This window comes from Crassostrea angulata, chromosome 10, assembly GCF_025612915.1.
Source record: "Crassostrea angulata isolate pt1a10 chromosome 10, ASM2561291v2, whole genome shotgun sequence".
In the NCBI taxonomy this organism is placed as follows: domain Eukaryota; kingdom Metazoa; phylum Mollusca; class Bivalvia; order Ostreida; family Ostreidae; genus Magallana; species Magallana angulata.
The window spans coordinates 54,790,873-54,806,176 of NC_069120.1; the positions used below are offsets into that span (position 1 = coordinate 54,790,873).

The following is a 15,304-nucleotide window of genomic DNA, read 5'->3' on the forward strand; positions in this document are numbered from 1 at the left end:
GGAAAATCATTATTTTTCAAAAACTGGGTAATGAGTAAAATTTTGTTTGTTAAAGATTTATTCAACAAAAATGGTGAATTCAAAACACTACAAGATCTTTCAAATGATCTAAAGAAGAAAAATAATTGGTTGTGTGAATACAATATTTTAAAGAATGTAATTAAGAAAAAAAGTGAGTGTTTTGATATGAAGTGTTGTTTTTATACAAAAATACTGAAAAGAAATGTTTATAATTTTCATAAGGGAACATTTGATATATTCGATAAGAAATGTAAATTCTACTATGTAAACTTGCTTCATAAAAAATTCAAACCACCTTGTTACCAATCTGCATTTAACAATTTATTTAATATTGGTAGAGATAATTGGAAAGATATTTATGAAAAAAAGGTTAAGAACATGTATGACAAAAGACTTAGTGAATTTAATTATAAGTTGTTAAATAATATTTTGAATTGTAATTCCTTTCAATACAAATGTAAATCAAGGTCTAATGCAAATTGTGAATTCTGTCCGTGTGAAAAGGAGGACATTAAGCACCTTTTATTTGATTGTATATCTGTACAAAGATTGTGGCAAAAATTGAATAGTATTTTGAATTTCGATGTATGCTGGAAACACATCATTATAGGATTCTATTTAGAAGAAAATTCAAAAACAGTATTTTTAAATACAATTATATCATATGTATCATATGTAATTTATAAATATAAAATGACATGTAGAATGAATGAACATTTTCAATCATGTAACACGCTTTTGAATTTTTTCAAAAGATCTCTCTCTAAAGAAATGGATTTGATGTTGAATTTTTCAAAAACAAAAATATATAGAGGTAAAATATTAGAACTTATTCGATTGTTATAATCTGTTTATTAGTTAAGATTTTTTAACTGCTTGTCCTGGCCCGGGGCAATCAGATATTGTAAAGGGTTGCGTATTTCTGAATAAAATATATTATTAAAAAAAAAAAAAAAATACATGTATATAAATTAGTTAGATTCTTAAAATTTCAATTATCTCCGAGCTTCTCATATGTATTTTGCGTATCATGCAGGCATGGGTTTTGTCAAATACAATACACATACTTTAACTTTAATAAAGACAAGACCTTTTGAAATTAAAACTATATGAAAACGAGAAAAAATTATTTTCATTTCTTTTTTATCAAATGCTTAAACCCAGCGATATGTTGTTTATTCCGACTCATTAAAAAACAAGCACCCCCACCCCCACCCCATCCCACACACACACACACAGAGCAATCGCTTAAAAATACTTCCCCGAGCAAAATGTTGCTGCATTTATTATTAATTTATCCTTTAAATTGATGAAAAAACTTCTTGAATACTTCTCTGCAAACACATGTACTTCGTACACGTGCAATGAATTACAAAAGGAATAAAAAAAACCCCGATAATTGTCAGAAATTAATATTTATAGTCAATACTAATTAAGCCTTGGTTACTGTTTTGTAAATATTTCCTGATTTGTTTATTATGTTCTTTCAAGTCTAAATCAAGATGTCTGTGTAGACGAACGCATGGTTGGCTTTAAAGGCAGGCATCAGTTAAAGCAGTATATATCCAACAAGAAAGCCCGCCGATGGGGTATAAAGCTCTGGGTGTTGTCAGACTCCATCACCGGGTACACGCACCACATCAATGTTTACAAAGGAAGAATGAATGAACGCCAAAGTCCCAATGGACAAGTATGTTGTTATTTAATGTGCGCTTTTGTTAAAGATTTTGGTTATATCTTATTTCAATATAATGCACAAGTATTTGTAGCTAATTTTAATCCCAGAAATGATATGAAACGCACCCTGCTAATGGTAATAAGGAATTTTCCCTAGGGTTATCAGGAAGTGTTGGATCTGATCAGATGGAACCTCGCTTTTACAAGGATCACCACGTCACTTATGACAGCTTTTTCACAAGCCCTGCTCTCGTCTACGACCTTCTGGATAAGGGGACTCACAGTACCGGCACAGTCATAAAAACTCGAAAGGGGATGCCTTCCAGTTTCAAAACCACACCAATTCAGGAGGGAGAGATTCGCGTGAAAATTACTGACTACAACCAGTTCCCCACGGTACGAATTTAGATTCACCACATCGTCGTTTGACCGTGAAATACGCCCCCCCCCCCTTTTCTCTGCAATATCTATAATTTTAATGAAAAATATTATCTGCAACAGATTTGTACAGACAACAAATGGCAAAGGACGAGACACCTCTATACCAATATAAATATAACCACACAATGGGAGTCGATCTGGGGGACCAATTAATTCTACAGTTTGAACCCGAGTTCAAAAGTCTAAAAATGTGGAGAAAGCTTCTCTTTCACTGTCTTGTCACAGCAGCGGGTATTGTATGATTTCATATTTCAATTAAAAATTAAACTGTTTTAGTGTTGATTGTACACTAAGAATAGCAAACATAAAGGTTAACTTGTTTAAGATTCAGAAATTTGAAGGTAAATTGTAAAAACCCCATCAGGATTCGAACTCATGACTTGTACAGATTCATAGTTAGAGCTCTGACTCATTGTGCTACACTGTTAGCTAATTATTTTGAGGGGAAAAAATAACTTTACTAAATTTTACTGTTTATTTCAATAGGAAGTGTGTCACAATATAGAGGAGTCCCATACCACCATAAATATTTCATAATTGTTTTTCAGTTAACGCATTCACTTTCCAGGTTCAACAAAAAATTAACCATCTAGAATTCCATCAGCAACTCTGCCAGGAATTGATAGGGAGGTGCAGGCAGGGTACAATGTAGCAGAAACAGACAGATGAGACTGGTGCCTGTACATAATAGAACCTTAGAAAGGCCCACCGAGAGGCATTTTCCGTCCTTCATTCCAGAAGGGAAAAGGAAAATATGCGTGATGTGTGCTGGAAATGCCCGTTTCAAGAAAACACTCATCCAGTGGTGGTGTCAAGACTGTGAAGTGGGGCTGTGTGTCGACTGCTGTTTTAGGCTTTACCACATTCGCATTCATTTCAAATAAATGACCAAAATAGCAAAAGAGAAATAAGAGGAATGTGTAAAAGGGGAAAATGAAAAGCAGAGAGAAAGAGAGAGACAGAGAGAGACAGAAAGAGAGACAGAGAGAGAGAAAAAAACAGCGAGAGAGAGAATTGTTGAAAACAAGTACCTTTAGCTAATGCTCTCCAAATGATGTAATAATTTGTAAAAAAAAATTGCATCCAATGATACGATTGATTTTTATTGCAATTTGAATACCAAAAAAAATCTGGAAGATTTAAACGAAATACAGCCGTCATATACGTTATACTCACATGTCGACTTTAACTTATTTCTCTGCTTACGTTGAAACAATGTAAGTTAACTACAGGATAATATTTTTTAATTATTTATGATAGACATAGAAATAGGTATGATGAAATATTAAATTTATTTAAACTTTACTTTTAGTAGAGTAATAAATACAGTATTGGTGTGCATATGTTTATGAAATAAACAGGTGCTACTTTTTACGTTGCAATTCGACGTCGCGTTTTACCGCATAACATAACGTTGACGTCACTGTATGGCAAGATGACGTTAAAGATGTTACTGACTATCGGCGTTGAAAGGGTTAAGTGAAAATATATTATAATTTTTTTTGCTGTGAAATCATTAAATTCGTTGGGACCAATGTTAGTGGATTTGGGTTTTTTTTTGGTTATTAATGGGAATGTTATTTCGTGGATGTATCGGTTTTCAGTTTCAGCTTTAAAACTAACTTTTCCAAATCTTGTAAATGTAAATTCGAAAATAAAAAGGGGGGAGGGTACCCACGAATACCACGATAATGGAGCCACCACGAATTTTCTACTGATTCCGTACAGTATCTACTCTAAAAAAATATTTTGGTTCGATCCTCTGTTTTTGGGCAGCCATTTTGGGTCATCTCTATTCTGGAAATTATGGATCAAATATTGATTCTATTCATTATTTCATATTTTATAATGCCAATTTACTATATTGAATAAAATAGTAAAGGAAAAATTACATATTTACAGAGTTTACTAGGAGACTATATTATGTGGCGGAAGGTTTTTAAGAAGAAAATGAACATTTTTCTTAACTCTGTTGTTTTAGAGTACCGTCACTTTAGCTTCCTTATTTTTAGTAATATGTTGTGACGAAAAACATAGTTTTACAATTTTTCAATATTTGTCCCTTAAATTAGCTTATTTCATGCCATAGCTCAAAGAGGTATAGCGTACTTTCCCATATTTTCGCCCTTTCTCATTTTTAAATGGAAAGTACCTGCTTCTATAAATAGATTTATCTGACGCGTTGAAATTTAAGGTCAAGCTTTTATAATACTTAGTTAAACAGTGGTATTTAACATATTGCTATTAAATTCAAAGTGTGGTCATATGAATCTGCATTTTCCACTCTTAAATAATAATCTGATACACATCTTTTTAATAAATGTGAAATATTAATGCAATAACAACACATGCAAACAATTTTAAAGTGGTAATTATTCATTTACTATCACATACATGAGTTAGTCCAGAAGTTTGAGATCAATCTCTATACTTCAGGAATTGCCGCTGCGTCTTGAACAGATGGTGTCAATATATCAAATTTTGGTTGATATTGCGAGTGTTTTCCATTTCCTAAATACCAAATGATTGTTGCTATATGTGCGCATTACACAACTGTGCAGGCACCCGCTTTGCACTCGCAATACCAACCAACAATTGGGTCGTGTGGATCATCATGGTTCATCTGTATCTCCAGAAAATATTTCTTTGATGACGTATGCCGAGACTAAATTTTTCTCCTTCACCATCACTTAAATGTTGGTCGGCATAATGCGGTGCCTGTGACAGTTGATACACCCCAAATGTTATGGATCTAAGGTAGTCGTCACCTAACCGTGGGAATGTGAAATCAATGGATTCCATGCTCTGCCAATGACTTAAATGTTTCTTTAAATGTCTCTGAGATTCGACCTCCAGTTGGACAAGGTTTGCCATTTAAGAGCGTTCGACCATCTTACGGGCGATGTCGCAATCGTTGTCTCGGGATTGCTGTAATGGGGCACAAAAACAATTGCAAAAATTGCTGCCACTATATTAATGTATTTTTTAAGTTGGCAGGGAACATGTTTTTTCATACAATTCATTGTAGCCAAGGGATGCATGTCTTCGGAACTCTGTAACTAGAATTTCCTCAGGTCCTATTCAGCACAAATACCTTTAATTCACCCTTTATAAGGCCAATCAATTTCTGAAGAAAATTACTATATATACTCTCAGTCTGTCCCGAGTTTTTGCTTCCACGACTTTTTGCTTGATATTTCGATAATCATAAATACCTTTTTGCTCAAACTACGTTCATCCACAAATATGAAAAATGTCCAGATTATCTGTTTTGAAACGCCCCCTCTACCGCTTCAGGTTTCAATACATATCCCAAAATTGAAAGTCTACGGGGATTTTGCATTGCATCAGCCATTATTAAGCCCAGATGATAACGTTAAATCTGATAGTACTGATAGTACTGAAAAGCGCTAACCTAGCTTGGTTCTTAAGGAAATTTACTTTGTGCAAGCTTAGTTAGCAAGAATTGATTTGATTTTTATTTTATATTTCAGCTTATGTTTAGGCAATACAATTCCTCATCACTGCGTGGCAGCCCCTGCAAAGATGTACCTAAGCCCCGCACCCTGGATTCACAACAGCTAAAACCTTATATTCACAATAGGCCGTGCAACTATGTGCGTAAACCCCTGCAACTGGTTCCCTAACCATATTAAATGTTGTATACTTCTGTTCATAGGGGGCGGTTATTTGATGCACCGGAAGTAGAAGTCTAACGACAATAAAGCGCTTAGCTATGCTTAGCGCTTTGAAAATTGCGCGATGTATTCCGAATGGAGAGATGTACACATTTTCCATGATAAATCTCCGTAAGAAAATTGTTTTTGTTCCTTTGAAATTTTATGAGTGAAAAGGGATAATTGTTCAATGAAAATATCTTGGATATATTCCCTTTCATCGATTTCAATTCTATTTCTTTCACAGGTATGTGTATTTTTATTAAAATTCATTAAAAATTGATGAAAGCAATAACTTGGGACAGACTATAGTCAAAACCTGTAAAATTCTCTACTTACTGGTTTTTATGAGATTTTGACCCTTTCATATTTTGCTAATTTTTCATGATTTTTCAGCTTTTTAGGCCTCCCCCAGCTAATTCCCTGCAGAGGGTTGACCTTCCGCACCGCATGCATTTTGCACTATCACATGTCAGAAACTTACCGGTGTATAATTTACAATGTCCCATCCACGTACTGTTCGTGTTATTTTACCTCTTGTCTGTAACTTGCAATTTCTCTGTGTAACGTCAACACAACAGTCATAGCTGCAGGTTTCGCATTTTACTTCTGATTCTCATGTACCTAACATAAGGGGCCTACATATTGCATTTCAATTTTAACAAGCGACACCCCTCTAACTGATGATAATCATTTAAAATCATTTCATGAATTTTAGCAACACTCATAAGCCTTCAAGTACAGCAACTCTTAATTTTACAAAAATATTGACCGGGTACTTTATCCGAAACTGTCCCTTGCTACCTTAAGATGGGGAATATCTTTGTTACATACTACTTTGTCCAAGAACTTTCATGTCTTCAACCTAGCGTTGACCGACTCAACAGCCCATCTAATCTTTGTTACGAGTCTTGATTCATTCCCCTCCTTTGCACTAAATTGTTTTTCTTTAGGACCAAGAAATGCAGGGAATTTCGTACAAAACCCGATATCGTTTAAAAACTCTATGGAGTCACGAAAACCTCTGTCGAGAATAAGAATATCATCTTTTTTAAACAACTGTAACAAGTTCTCATCATTTGATTTGACCAAATATTTCCGAATTGAGGCGTTGTTGTTTCGACCATTGGCAAAAAATGGGCCCAGAATACTATAATGATGTAGCCGTCAGTTGTTGTAACTACTATTGGTTTTACTAAGGATCTGTGTTTGTGCACACTGAAACATTGACGTTGAAATGCGTAATTGTGATTTTTTTTAATGTATATGTACGTTCCATCCATGATGGATATTACAGAGTCTGACAAAAAGTGGCCAAATATTTGAGTTGTATGTTGTATGTTCTTCAATCAAAATGTGATGGAAACCAAAATACGAGGAGACAAATTCCGAACAAAGGGCATCTCTTGCTTGTTTGATATATCGGAAAATCTGCCTTTGCTTCTTATACCAAAGAGTGTTCCAATAAATCTAAAATGGATAAAAGATATCAATGTTTGTCCTAAACATTTCAAAACTTTTTATTTAATGCTTATTAATAAAAAATTTAGAATTTTAATGCATACAAAATATGTTTATTTACCCTCTCATGCACACATATTTACATAAAGGACTATGTGCGGTTTGGTCAAATATCTGCCCCCGATTTCAACCAATTTTTAAATAGTATCGTATAAAAATAAAATCTTCACAAATCATTACAGAGAGGATGCCTTTAACGTTAATCTTGATTTTAGTCATCATTGCTCATTCGCTGTTTATCTATGACGTCACCTAAATGAACTAATTCCCGCAAATTTTCAAACAAAGGAAAATATTCTCATTTTTGCTCTATATTTTGCATTCGGGAGTATAAAGCGCAGGTCTGCTCAAGTGCAATTTTAACATATGTTTTTCTTCTGATAGTAATACATATTATACTAAAAAATGGTACTTGAGCAAGCCTGCGCTCGATGTTTCCCAGTCGAAAAACCATCGGAAAACACCCATATTTTGCCACAAAACATCAATTTATCAAAATAATGCAATCTTCATGACGTCATTCCTACATTATGACGTCACTGTGGAGATAACCTTTTACACCTTTATGTCCAATATGATTTTAACTATCTTTCACCTTATTTTTAAAGCTCTTTCTAAAACTTTGATTTTGGGGGCAACAAATGCATAAAACCACACATAGTCCTTTTTACTAATGCACAAATAACCATAGTTTGTTTTATGATAGAACAATAGATTAAAATGACGATGTAAACCAACTCTTTATTTGTGTCGCTATTACAATTTGAATGACAAAGGTTCCCATTATGTATTATATTTGGTTTATGCTCAGAGAACCTGGATGCAAACATTATGATTATATATTTACTTTTCAGCAATTTTTAAAGTAAATATGTAATAATGATGGGTTAGTGTGTATGTGGGGTTGAGTGGGGGTGGGAGTAAAGCTGTCTTACACTAAAAAGTTGGTTTATTTGCATGTAAAACACCTCTGTTTGGATATAATTGTATAATAATTGTATACCCCTGAGAGAGCCCTGTTCTGAGTTTCCCCAGCAGCACTCCAGTAGCAAGTCTGGGCGACCTTAACTTAGACTTCTTTAGGGTTGTAACCATTTCAACTAGCTCCTCAAACTGGTGCTTTTTCAGTCCTGTCAGGTTAAGAAATTCGTTGTCTGTGTAGTCGTATGGGTCGTCAAAGCTGAGGCGTCTGGCTGTGGATACTGAGGCTGAGTTTCGAAGGTTTTCGAGTAGTTTTACTAGCTGAGAAGTCTGTATAGTAGCATGATTTTACGAAGCTTAGATTTGTCTATAATGGCATCTTGCTTAAGCTGTTTCCCGTTTAAATGTTTTTACAACACCTGACCCCTTCCTCCAGTAATATCGAATCGTCTAGCTGAGAGACAAAAACACCATATGCAGGTGGTGAAGGTATATTGCTACATAAGGAAAGTTGACTGTAGAAAAAATGAAGTCATCGCGTTTATCATAAAGTTTTGTTGTTAAGTTACCATCAATGTCCATTTCCACTAAAATATCCAAATATGAAACAGATGACGCAGACTCTGTGGTATCTTTTATTTCAAGTTCACTGGGATATATCGAGTCGACTTAAGTATGGAAATAACAATTGTTAATTGCTAATACGTCGTCGATATACCTTAATGTTGAGTTGAAGGCCATAGTGAGTGATTTATTTTTGTCCTCCGCCGCAACGCGGAGCGGGGACATAGAAATGCCGGGCGTCCGTCCGTCCGTCCGTCCGTCACACTCTTTTGTAAGCGCTCTCATGCCTACAAATTTTGACGGATTTGCATGAAATTTATACCAAATGTTTATACTACTAATACCTTGGTCAAGTTCCTAAATCAGCCTTGGTCGATACTAGTATACTGCTTGACCGACGGGGGACCTAGGAATTCTATTCTTGTTTCACATACAAGTTTTTGAAAAATAGATCCGCTAACAATGGTGCACAATTGATACCCATAGGAATTCCAACAGATTGTTTAAAGACTTGATTTCCAAACACTACATAGATGTTGTCTAGCTATCAGAAACTCAAGCATCTTTTTAATGTCATCTTCAGAGTACTTGTGTGTGCAATCAAAATGGTTTTAAACAAAAAAGTTTTTTAGATTTTCCATTGACAATGTAAGCAATTTTACGAGTTCCATTTTTATTGAAGAAACAACTGTCGATGATATCAAAAAGCCTAGATTTTAATTTATCTAGTTCTTTCTCACTTCTGCATTATTGAAAAGAGAAGAATAGATGATTTTCATTTGGCCTCTCTGTTTCTCAAAATGTTCGAAATATAAATGAAATGGAAGAAAAAGGAAAATTATTAAATAATGTCATGTGGTGTAACAATTTTGTCAGCGATGTAACAACAACTTTTGATTACACCACTAACCGTTATACCGCTGATGTATCCAGAGTAGGTGTAGCAGTATGACCCAAGAGATCAAAAAACAACACAAAGCCACATAGCCTATGTTTTGTTCAGAACTTTTTTGTTCTTTCATAATAGAAAACCTTGAATAGCACGTTATCCCACTGAAACAGTTTGCATTGTGTTTTTCTGAGGATAATATTCTGTTACGTGACATGAATGGTCAGATCTACATGTAAAGCAATGAACATTATAACATAGGCTATATGTGGCTTTGTGTTGTTTCTGATCTCTTGGGTCATACTTTTTCTCACAACGATGTCTGTTCTGATACTTTTATCTTTTTAGCAGGAGTGAATGATGTCACTATTATCGAGTACCTGTAAAGTGCGAAACGAAATAGAAACGAAACGAAATATGCCGAAACGAAACGAAATCAAATTGAAAAGAAACGGAAACCAAAACTACAGAAACCAAATGAAATAAAATCGAGCAAAATGAAATCAAGTTCATTGCTTTACATGTAGATGTGACCATTTCAATCATTTTATATATTACATGTATATATTAAATTGTGTACTAGCATTTAAGAAGTAACGGGTTATGTTTGTTCATTTCTAGACGTGCGCATTTGTAGTTGTGGATACACTTCAAAAGTTATTGTCCATTTCTATGCAAAAAAAAAAAACACTGTATAGTCTGTCCCAAGATATTTATGCTGCATATTTGAACGGTTTTTAATAAAAATACACATACCTGTGACTTAAGTGCAATTAAAATCGATGAAAGGGAAAATTCCCAAGATAACTTAATTCACACATTATCATTTTTCCCTCGTAAAAATTCACAGGAACGAAAACAGATTTCCTACGGAGATTTATAATGGGAATTAATGTTGACATCTTTTCTCCATTCGGAAATACTCGGGACACCTCGCGCAATTTTTCAACGTTATCATCCGGGCGTCGCCATCTCCTTGGCAATGGAAAAACCTCGTAGACTTTTTATTTTTAGCCGTGTACTGATACCCGACAAGCTAGAGGGGGCGTTTCAAAGAGGAAATCTTGGGATTTTTTCATACTATTGAATGAACATCGTCTGAACCAAGAGGTATTTATAAATATTGAATAATTTAAGAAAATATGCGGCAAAAATATCTTGGGACAGACTATAACTAAATATAATCCTCAAGTTAACCTAGTATCACTTTTTTTAAATACAATCCATTTGTAATCATACTTGTAAACAAAAAATCAGACTGTAGAACCTGGCGATTCTTGTTTTGCTATTGTCTATTTTAAAACCAAACTTTATCAAATCATGCACTTTTATAAACTGTAAGATAAAAGCGGAAAACTAGTAATTTTTTTTTTATAAATAACATGGTTAATTGCAACAGGTCCCCGGCCGTTTGAGATAAACTGAGTTGTCACACGTGCTTTCACTTTTTAGGCAAACGATATTAGTTGCTAACTGACTGACTGCCTAATTAATTTTGTTTTACTGTAGACGCAGCTTTTAGGGTGGTTTTTACAATCCTTTATACTGGAAATTTTATTTTTGAGAGTTGATTTTAACAAACTCTCCTATGCAGTTAGTAAGACAAACCGAAAGTGAAACAGTGTTTGGACCTCAGCACAAATCATCGCTGCTGACAAGACTTAGTTCTTGAAAATGATTGATGAATTCGATGTAATGTATGCTAAAGCATTGTTTTTCAAGGAAACTTATTTAAAAATACCTTGAAAATAGTCAGATTTTAAATGGTACGAACAATTTAAATATTTTTTGTAGTCGTATGTATTCCTACGCCAGAGTTCAATATAGTCTGGTTCAACTCGACGCTCAGCTGTCTCCGTAAATGCTTGTCGGAGATTTACGGTGTCAGCCGAGCGTTTGGTTGAACGAGACTAGAGTTCAATATTGCTTGGATCCGTAAAATTTTCGAGAAATATTTTGTATTACTGATACATAGTTTGATTGAATTAATTTTACTCTAAATATTATTTAACATGATTCATATGGGGGTTTCTCGACATTCTTGTCGAAAAAGTCCAAAAATTCATATTATAAAAATGTGCGTAATTCAAATTAGAAACTACATGTACTTGTCATGAAAAATAACATATCATTGATTTTAAGATAGACAAACATCGACAAAATCAACTCCCGTCAGTTCTTCAGTACTTTGTTTTATATTTATTACTCACAAAAACATAGACCTTGAAACCCACTGTGTGTGTGTGGGGGGGGGGGGGGGGGGGGGAGTAATAGAATGAACAAACTCTTTTCATCTTTCATTGCATGTTATCATAATTCGCAATTTTTAAAAGTGTTTCTGGTACAATAAAATGTTATGTTATATTTAAGAATTTAGAAGAGTTGATGCAAAATATATTTTTCAGCTATTTATTAGATTTATATGCACCCACTGGCAGTATACGACGTCTGAAGTGACGCTATTTCTATAATTCAATCAAAATCAGTCCAAAATTTTCTTATCTTTTTATGAATGGGAAATATAAAGCGCATGCTTGAACCAGGGAACTTTTTGGGACTTATAAGCCTTGGCTAGCTACATCTCTGATTAAAATATTTTGTTTGTTCAAGCATGCGCTCTATGTTTTCTGAAAGAAAACTGCTTGAAAACAAAGCTGTTTTATGTTAAAAATGCAAAAATGGCGGGAAAGGGTTTTCTTTACGATGTCATATTTCAAATTGTTGGCAGTTGAATCGAAATGAACATTATGTAAAAACATCACATATACATCGGTACAAAGAAAACAAAGAATTACAGTAAAATAATGTTGTTCATTTTAGGGGGGGGGGGGCATGTTAGGCCCATATCATATATTATATACTAAACAAAAAAAAGGTGTAGCATAAATAATTTGTTGTCAATTTATTTAAAATCAAAGGATCAGAACAGTGTTTGGTTATGATAACAAGGCACCAATGTTTGACAATATTCTTTTGTGAAAAGTCACTTTTAGAAACACACAGGCTTAGAACACTCTACTGATCTACCCTGGGATCAGAATGGAATTTCACAAGTCAGTACCGTGTGTGGCAACCACCTGCATTCAATACTACGACACACCTTCTACGCATAGAGGATACATATCGGGATATTATTTCATTCCTCCTCTAGTGCTGTTGCCAGTTGCAAGAGATTCTGGGGCTGGGGTCTGCGCATCCTTACTCTCCTACCTAACTCGTCCCAAACGTGTTCGATTGGCGAGAGATCCGGAGATTTTGAGGGCCAGTCTAGCATGTCAACGTTGTTCTGGTTTAGGAATTCTCTTGTTGCTCGAGCAGTGTGAGCTGTTGCGTTGCCCTGTTGGAATGTTAGACCAGGGCCATTGGTGCGCAGATATGGCAGTACAATGGGGGAGAATTTCATCTCTATATCGTTCACTACAACAAGTCTTGTTCTGTTTCCACCACAAATCCCCCCCTAACCATTACACTACCACCACCAAATCTGTCTACTTCTGTCACACAGCAACCGGCAAAACACTCTCCACGTCTCCTCCAAACACGGTTTTTTCCATCGGCAAACTTCAAACTAAAACGAGACTCGTCACTGAAGAGAACTATGGGCCAGTGTTGCACCCGAAAGCGAAATGGTGCCGCGCCCAGTTCCGTCGGGAGGTCTTGTGTCGATCTGTCAGCTCTGTTCTTTTGTACGGTCTACGGGCTTTCAAACCGCAACGCTTCAGTCGGTTTCGTACCGTCTGAGAGCTAATCCTCCTCCTTAAAGCATTTTGAGCTGAATCTACCACCGTTAAAAATCTGTTTCTCATATGAAGCAACCGGATTTGACGGTCCTCTGTAGGGGTGGTTACTCTGGGTCTTCCACTGCGGGGCCGGTCATCGGTAGATCTAGTGGTTTGGAAACGTCTCCAAAGAACATGAAGAAGGCTGATCGTCTTCTGAGACGTTCCGACTGTGGCTGCTACAGCGTTTTGGGACATGTCTACTTGGAGCATCCCAACGCAGCGTTCACGGTTTTCTTTAGACAATCGGGGCATTTCAAAAATCGCATTTAATGAACTAAATTTTTGATTTTCATTTTTGACAGACAGCAAAGATATTCTTTGCAAAGAATTTTGCGGATACACGTGGTCAAACTGTGTGTAGCACGGGCTTCTACCCATTGTACTCACCGTCAGTTAAAGGGCGTAACGGTTTAATAATCAGGATTTTTTCATCACAATAGAATGTAATTTAATTTGTTATAAAGGACATTTATTGTCAAAAATTTTGTTCGAACGAAAGTAAAACAAAATTGTACACTTACATATATACCTTTCTTTTTTTGTTCAGTATTGCATTGAATCATGATTTTTTGAAGTATACAGTCTCATAACTGCAGCGGTATGTACATACAAATTGAGTCGTTATGAAAATTTGTATGCACACATCGCTGCAGTTATGAGACTGTATTCTTCAAAAAAATCATGATTTATTGCTTATATTTAATTTTTTTAACTTCTTGCCTTGTCTGCAAATGTGATTTATACCTTTAAATTCCAATCTTATCCTAAGGGTAAGTTCATATTAATGGAAGAGCCACAGTAACAGCCACAAGCGTTTACTTTGATGTTCGCTTGTGACGTTGCAGTTTACAGCGTTCAACGTTTGTGACGTCATAATACAACTCGTCATTTTAACCTTTGAGTACCCTGTGTGATAACTGCAGTAGCTTTCAACACACTTTCAAGCAAAATGTAAATATAGTCCTCTGAGTGTCATTCTTTGAGTTATTTATAAGCGAGTTACAGAGCTTACAATTCTTTGTTATGTAAATAAAGCTAAATAAATAAAGTTTACGTTTTGAATGTGAAAGTGAAAATTCACGTTTTAGATCTAAAATGAATGTGTTAGACGTTAGGAACTGTTTATTTATGCTTAAAATGAATCAGAAGATAGACCAATCAACTTTAAAAAGATTTTTTACTGGTATATTGAAGCTGTGTAATCAAAAAGAGGGCACCAGTCTTGTTTACGTGACAAAGAACTGTGAGCCCTGCATCTTGCTTTTAAGTCAACGAATGACTCTCAAACTTCATTTGCTCATTAGAAATGCATTCCTTAAGCATTGTAAATGATAAAATCAGAAAAATTTAATTTGACCAAACTTGTGACCGATGCCCCTTTAAATTGACACTGACGCAAAAGACTGCATATTTTGATAATAACCCATATATCTTTAAAAAAATAATGATTCATTTATGCTTAAATAACTGAAGTAAAAAAATTTTCGCACGCAATGATCAAGTGGTTCTACTTTTCAATTATCAAGTGATTATATTTTTAAATTATCATATTAACAAATAACAAGTGAAAAGCTGTCAATGTGACAGCAAACAGGGTTTTCTTTTATGTGAACTGTATTCATAATCCATGTCAGCCCTGCATTATAAACACTAGTGGCATGTGACCAGTTCTCGCCAAGTACCATTTCTCGCCAGTACATTGTGACGTCATTTTATCAACACATAAAACTATAGATGAAAAATGACGTCACAATGTACTGACGAGAAATGGTACTCGGCGAGAACTGGTCGCACGCCAGTATATACCTACC

General features: G+C 35.0%; 1 protein-coding gene across 1 annotated transcript; it reads right to left on the reverse strand.

The window, feature by feature from the left end:
- Positions 1-13,307: 13,307 nt before the first annotated feature.
- LOC128166056 (uncharacterized) lies at positions 13,308-13,745 on the reverse strand. The gene has a single exon (XM_052830961.1). The coding sequence runs from the start codon at positions 13,743-13,745 to the stop codon at positions 13,308-13,310; it is 438 nt and encodes a 145-aa protein (XP_052686921.1).
- Between the last annotated feature and the right edge of the window lie 1,559 nt (positions 13,746-15,304).

Bases quoted from the DNA above. Each gene is read 5' to 3' on its own strand.
- LOC128166056 (XM_052830961.1), bottom strand. From the start codon at position 13,745: ATGCCCCGATTGTCTAAAGAAAACCGTGAACGCTGCGTTGGGATGCTC.